We start from the raw sequence: 7,895 nt of genomic DNA on the forward strand, positions 1-7,895 counted from the left end.
CAAATTATTCATCCTAAGAGCAGTACATACATTATTCTGCAAATGAAATAAGTTCATAATGATGAGTAACTTCAAATCAAACTGTCAAATCGACACAGCTGCCCAATAAATAGTAGTGAGATCAACTTATTTCAAATACTTTTACAACTATATGACCTATCAATAAAGGAAACACAATTTCATAGATTACAAAACAATATAAACTGTGTAACTCTTTTTAATATACATGTTCACCGAAACACAGAAAATAATCAGTAATTATTTTGAATATCTGAATTACAAAAGATTACTTTTCTCACGTTCCATTAATCTTTCCTACAGTGGATACACACATTATAATTAAAACCTACAAAAAGCCTACTTTTAACTCTGTAGCAAATATGAATGTATTAAACCACTAACTTATCAGTTAACTGACATTTATGTTGTATTTTAAAAGCTGAATTTATAAAGTTAAAAATTCTTCCCTACTCTAATATGTCACAGGTCATTTACATGTCTGGGAATTATACTATGACATAAAATGTCTCTCGAGTTTCTATCTGCCAAGGCTAGTAGCAAAGTAGCAGCTGACAAAAGATTTGGGGATGCTTTCTTTTCATCATTACTTTCCACATGGCAGCTGCTCAAAGAAATCATCTCAACCCTTGTTTCTACATGAAGCAGCTGTTAGGCAAAGACCTTTTCAGGCAATTCCACAAACAGCTTAAAAGTAAAAGCTGAACAGTTTTTTTCTGACCATCAATTAAACGGTTTTTTGTTGTTGGTTTTTTTTCTTTTTTTGAGGCATAGTTCGCTCTTGTTGCCCAGGCTGGATGCAATGGCGCAGTCTCGGCTCATTGCAACCCCCATCTCCCGGGTTCTTGCAATTCTCCTGCCTCAGCCTCCTAAGTAATTGGGATTACAGGCACCCATCACCAAGCCTGGCTAAGTTTTTTGTATTTTTAGTAGAGACAGGGTTTCACCATGTTGAGCATGCTATCTCAAACTCCTGGTGATTTGCCTGCCTCAGCCTCCCAAAATGCTGGGATTACAGGTGTGAGCTACAAAACCCAGCCCAGTGCTCTTTCATAACCCCTTCCTAACCAAGCCCAACATACTGTCTTCCCCATGTTTAGACTGCATACTCCTCAAGCAATTAAAGATGGCTTAATACTTATTCTGACGACCACTAGTCAACTGGAAAACCTTCTGCAACATCATTTGAACATTCTGGGCTTTTAAGTATTAAGCATATTATCATCTAATTTGTGCCACTGATTCATATCCATAAATGTGCTGGCAAAGAGAGTTATGAAAAAAGTAACAATTATGGACAGAAAAACAGGTAAAGTTATCAAAACTAAAGATCAACCAACCAACCCCCCCACACACACACAGACACGCCCTCCAAAAGCAAAATCATTTTTCCACTGGCAGCAGGAACACCCAAAAACAGTTTGGCACTGCCAATCTCTAAAATTAACATCTTTGCCAACAAACATAACTTACTTATTTTCAAAAACAACTGTAAGAGAGTCTTCATGAACATCTTTGATAAATCCCTGCAAAACACAAAAACATTATTAAAAACATTATCAATATTAGGCACTTCATAACTCTACAAGGCTGTATTCAAGATACAAAGACAGCACGGAATACTGAAAGGATACAGGGTTTGGAATTAGGCAGATGTGACTTTGATTTCCATCTTTACCATTTATGACATATATGATCTTTCAAGTTACATAACCTCTCTGAACCTCATTTTTCACCTGGTGTCATCTACCTGGAATTAGCAAAAGTAAATGTGCATCGCTGGAACATCTCAGGTATTAGTTCAGCAAGACAGTTATTTAGTATTGTGACTAAGAGTTCACTACTTACTACTATGACAAAGAGTTCAAGCTCTGGAGTACTGGCTCCCAGGACTTATAACCAAGCCCTATCACTTGTATATTCCTGAATATAGTTTTGACCTAATGAAATTAATTACAGTATCATACACCTAATGAAAAATTATGAGAACTAAATAAAGTAATATTTAGCACAGTACCTGGCACAAATAAAGAATTTAATTTTGTTAGAAGTGCTATCGGCCAGGCGTGGCGGCTCACGCCTGTAATCCCAACACTTTGGGAGGCCGAGGTGAGTGGATCACAAGGTCAAGAGATAGAGACCATCCTGGTCAACAAGGTGAAACCCCATCTCTACTAAAAATACAAAAATTAGCTGAGTATGATGGTGCACGCCTGTAGTCCCAGCTACTCGGGAGGTTGAGGCAGGAGAATTGCTTGAACCCAGGAGGCGGGGGTTGTGGTGAGCCAAGATCGTGCCATTGCACTAGAGCCTGGGCGACAGAGCAAGACTCCATCTCAAAAAAAAACAAAAAAAAAAGTGCTATCAATATTACAGTCCACCTTCAGTAAAATGCATGACTAGATTTTGAATACTACCTTTGCCATTAACGTAATCTTATTTTTCCTAGATACTTCTCTTCCTCCCTTAAAAGAAAACTGGGCTATAGTGAGTACATTGTTCACAACTATGACAGAATGAATACAGTCTCAATAACAACTGGTTGTCATTTATCAGCCTTAAAATTAATATTAAAATTAGCCTTTGTACTCTTCCTTCCTTTGATTAATACAGCTGAAATAAACCATTAAGGTCTGACATAAGAAAGAGCAACGGACTTGAGTGTAGAATTGTTGTTGCTGAAATCCTGATTCCACTACTATGTAACCTTAGGCAAGCTGTCCCTTGGCACTTGTGTAATTACCATTAACATTAAATGACTTTGTATTACTATGAATCAGAGCTGCAGATTACTCAATGTTAATCAAATGCTTATGCACACTCAACCACTGGGTACATAGGAAATACTTTTCTGAAACATCTTTATCACACTAGACTCCACAATGTCCACAGCAAACTAGCGACATAAACACATGTATGCAGTATCTGATCAAAGCATGGCAAAAATGAGCACATCTGTTTATCTCACTCCTTCCCAAAAGTCCATTAGGTAACACTAAAGACATTTGAATAAACCCAAAAGAAAGAGAATAAAGGGAAAAGACAAACTTGCAACAACAACAAAATAAATTTTTTTTGAAACTTACACAGTAAATGGAAGATTAACAGTAATAAAAAAACGAAGCTTTGGGAGGCCAAGGAGGGCGGATCACCTGAGGTCAGGAGTTTGAGACTAGCCTGAACAACATGGAGAAACCTTGTGTTCACTAACGATACAAAAAATTAGCCAAGCATGGTGGCGCATGTCTATAATCCCAGCTACTCGGGAGGCTGAGGCAAGAGAATCACTTGAACCCGAGAGGCGGAGGGTGCAGTGAGCCGAGACCACGCCACTGCACTCCAACTTTGGCAACAAGAGCAAAACTCCATCTCTCTCTCTCTCTTTCTCTCTCTCTCTCTCTCTCTCTCTCTCTCTCTCTCACACACACACACACACACACACACGACTGCTATAGTGCTCTGCCTTGCACTTCTGGATATTAATTAATCCTCCCTAAATTTAAATATAAGAGTTGCCACTCTAGTTCAGGCTCTGATTATCCCACCATGCTATACTGATGACTTTCTGGCCAGTTTCTCTATTTCTAGTAGGGCACACTCACCCTATTTATTTACCTACCTACCTACCTACCTACCTGTTTCTAGTAGGGCACATTCTTATTGATTGATTGATTGACTGGGACAGAGTCTCATGCTGCTGCCCAGGCTGGAATGCAGTGGTGCGATCTTGGCCTCCTGCCTCAGCCTCCTGAGTAGCTGGGAGTACACCAACCACACCCAGCTAATTTTCTGTATTTTTAGTAGATACGGCGGTTTCGTCATGTTGGCCAGGCTGGTCTCAAACTCCAGAACTTAGGTGATCCACCCACCTGGGCTTCTCAAAGTGCTGGGATTACAGGCGTGAGCCACCACACCCGGCCCACATTCACTTTCTTTCAACAATCACTCTGGTCAGCGCATTCACCATTACATTACCAGCAAATATATCTATATTATACCCTTGCCATTTTTTAACAAATTTCAGAAACTGAGAATGTCCATCTTTATGATTAGTAAAGCATCAGAAGACAGCCATATTTTCAACTTCCACTAACATTTTCTAGTTCTTCAACAAACTCACACAAAGTTTGAAGAGTCTCACAAACAAATCTTTCTAGTTTCTATATAAATCATATATAGTGGATTAGTTCAAATCAGAACTCTAAGCCACTACAAAATTTCACTCTGTTCTCAACTTTATAATTTTCCCTCACTCTCCTTTGTAATACGATTCTTTTTTTCTATCTAAAAATCAGCACTCTACTTTTCTTTCCCCTTAACACCAGCATCAACTTTGAGTGCACATTCTTCACAAAGTTTGGAACATAGCTCTGTACACATCTACTCTTTTTTCTTTTTTTTGTTCCCCCCCCCCCCCCCCCCCAGACAGATTCTTGCTCTGTCGCCAGGCTAGAGTGCAGTGGCGCCACCTCGGCTCACTGCAACAACTCCCTGGTTGAAGCAATTCTCCTGCCTCAGCCTCCTGAGTAGCTGGTATTATAGGCCCACGCCACCACATCCAATTAATTCTTGTATTTTTAGTAGAGATGGCGTTTCACCATGTTGGCCAGGCTGGTCTCAAACTCCTGACCTCATGATCCGCCTGCCTTGGCCTCCCAAAGTGCTGGGATTACAGGCGTGAGCCACCGTACCAGGCCCCTTTGCACATCTACTTTTATTGCCAGCATCATTCCGCCATGAGATTTACTAGATTAAGGCCTGAAACCTAGTCCTTAAAATTTATTTGGACTTTGGTGAAGAATTTTTAATGTCCTACTCCATAAAATGTAATCCCTGATTCCTAAATGTTAGACAGACATGCTTCTAATGGCCAGATTTCTGTAAAATTGAGTCCACTTGATACAGGACACAGTCAATACTTTTAAATGTATTTTTGTACTCTCCAAGTCACCAGAATGATGCTAGGTCCCCTTACCAGCTCAAAAGACCCAAATTGACAGGGTTGGATCTTTACCAAAATCTGACAGGAGACACCAGTAACAGCCACATTTGTCTGAACATGGCAGGGGCTTTATGCCTCAAAGTCTCCGTAACTTCCATCCTCAGTCCCCGTCTCTCTTCTGATTCATACTTACCTGGCCCAGGCCCCACATTTCTCAAAACAAAGCCTTTGACATTTCTTTTTTTTCTTCCCATACATATGTAGACATGCAAGATTTCGAGGCAGCCTTATTAAATGGTCACCTATCTTGTTCACTCACACGGTCCAATATATGTTTACATTTGAAACTCTTAACTATAAGATAATCATTAATAAATAGGTAGTATAACACATCTCAAGTGTATTCAAACGTTCACAGCTTGCTGCAGATAAACGGAAAAAAAATCTTAAAATGTACCCATAACTCTGACAAAACAACAAATAGGCATCATATAATAAAAAACCAGAAATGCAGGGCCGGGCGCAGTGGCTCACGCCTGTAATCCCACCACTTTGGGAGGCCGAGGCGGGTGGATCACGAGGTCAAGAGATTGAGACCGTCCTGGTCAACATGGTGAAACCCCACCTCTACTAAAAAGACAAAAAATTAGCTGGGCATGGTGGCGCGTGCCTGTAAACCCAGCTACTCGGGAGGCTGAGGTAGGAGAATTGCCTGAACCCAGGAGGCGGAGGTTGTGGTGAGCCGAGATCACGCCATTGCACTCCAGCCTGGGTAACAAGAGCAAAACTCCGTCTCAAAAAAAAAAAAATTTTTTAAAAAAACGTTCTTAGTCAAAGATCCACTTGAGCGGCAAGTTAACAATCCATTAGCTTTCTAGATGTAAACAAGCAGCTGTAAAATAAAAATTTTATACAAAAAATGTTCTACTTACAGCAACAGCTAAAAAATAAACCCTACAAGTGTTCTCAACAAAAATATGCACAGAAGCTATGCACAAAAATGGCTGAAGCTCTAAGAAATAGAAAATTCAGAATAATGTAAAACACTATCATGTTCTTAGAGACCTTGATATTATGAAAATTTCAATATGCCCCTAACATTAACCTATTACTTCAATGGGATCCCACAGAAATACTGAGGAAGAGTGTGTCTGTGTCGGGCAAGAAGAGGGAAGGTCGGTAATAAGTCTATCTCAAAGAAAATTTTTAGAAAGACAGCATTCTAAAAGGAAACTTCTAAAATGGGGTGGGGGAGGCTGGAGTGGGAGAGAATAACACTCTATACTTACCAAACTATTTTAAAACTACAATAATGAAAATTGAAAATATGTTTTAAAGGAACAGAACACAGATTCCAAAAGTAGGCCTAAGTCACTTAGGAATTTACAAATAGGAAAGGAATGGATTCTTTCTAAAATGGTATTGGAACATTTAAATAATTCTTGAGCAAAACAGAAATGGATGTCTTCACCAAAACAAACAAACAGAACAAAGATAAAATAGTCATACTTAAAAAAAATCAATAAAGATTTCAGGAGAAAGCAGGAGCCAATGGAAGGGCTTTCTAACCAAAAAAGCAAAACCCCAAAACCACAAAGTTTGATAAAAGTATACTATTCAGAAGCTAAAATATAAAAGCATCATATACAAAGGAGAAAGGGGGACAAGGGCCGAAACAACATAAAACAGGGTGAAATACCCAATTCCGGATATCCTCAGGTGAGTAAGAACTAGCTGATAGAAGTATCAATGGATATAAACCAGGTGAACGAGTAATTCACAGGAAAAAAATCTAATTTTAGTGAACGAGTAATTCACAGGAAAAAAATCTAATTTTAATAATATATAAATCTCCTTTAAAGTGTTACATATTTGTTACAATTTGTTCTGAACTTTTCCGCCTCAGTTGTGTCTTGTAGATCCTACCTTATTGTAATATAAAGATCTACTCCTTTTTTTTAGATAGTGCCAAATGGTCTGTGGAAAGAAAAAAGTACACAGGATATCTGCCTACTTTATGAACACGTTTTTAAAATTACAGCATATAGCTGAAAAACAAGTTTTTCAACTTGACAGGAGCAGTCATGGAAAAAAATCCTATAAGCAGAAAGAAACATGGTATGAATATATTTCAGAAGTTAAAAGATTAATATGACAACTATAACAAAAAATCTGAACAGATGAATTACAGACCCTGGCTGTGGAAAAGTCATCTAATGACTCTGTATGAGGACAAAATATCATTTACAAACCTCTCATTTTATAAGAGAACTCATTTTTTTTTTAAATCAACTTGAAACAATACACATATAGCCCCAAAGTTTCACTCTCTAGGTTAAAAGTACAAATTTAAAACCTCATCTGTCTTGAGCTCTTTTCACTAAATCACTATGAACCAGATGATGAAATGCTTTGGCCAATTCATATAGTTTTAAACTACAAAAGATTAAGTCTCATAGTCATGTTAATCAGGGGAATAAGGCACCTATCATAAAAAGATATTTAAGGCAAGGTTCCCAAAGCATCAAAAACTCACAATTGGTAAGGCAATTATCTTTTCCACAACTAGGATTCCAGCTGAAAGAATATTTTAATGCTTAAAATACTGATCAATGTATCAGATATCTTGATTGAGCTGTGGCTTAGAAATCTGTAGAGTTGTCCCTTTAGGAACATTCCTGATAAACTCATTAAGAAAATATCATCACCGGGCGCAGTGGCTCAAGCCTGTAATCCCAGCACTTTGGGAGGCCGAGGCGGGTGGATCACGAGGTCAAGAGATAGAGACCATTCTGGTCAACATGGTGAAACCCCGTCTCTACTAAAAATACAAAAAATTAGCTGGGCATGGTGGCGCGTGCCTGTAGTCCCAGCTGCTCGGGAGGCTGAGGCAGGAGAATTGCCTGAACCCGGGAGGCGGAGGTTGCGGTGAGCC

The 7,895-nt window shown here is 38.9% G+C and overlaps 1 protein-coding gene across 7 annotated transcripts in view; it reads right to left on the minus strand.

The window, feature by feature from the left end:
- The window catches only part of FXR1 (FMR1 autosomal homolog 1), a 65,143-nt gene that overhangs the window by 42,023 nt on the left and 15,225 nt on the right, over positions 1 to 7,895 (minus strand). For all 7 annotated transcript variants that reach the window (XM_032298566.1, XM_032298563.1, XM_032298562.1 and 4 more), the window contains exon 2: positions 1,492 to 1,544. In XM_032298566.1, coding sequence (XP_032154457.1) covers positions 1,492 to 1,544 — 53 coding nt within the window. The remainder of the gene's footprint in view (positions 1 to 1,491; positions 1,545 to 7,895) is intronic.

The sequence above is a fragment of the Sapajus apella genome, unplaced genomic scaffold (assembly GCF_009761245.1).
Source record: "Sapajus apella isolate SASKATOON/1434 unplaced genomic scaffold, GSC_monkey_1.0 scaffold38, whole genome shotgun sequence".
Classification (NCBI taxonomy): Eukaryota; Metazoa; Chordata; class Mammalia; order Primates; family Cebidae; genus Sapajus; species Sapajus apella.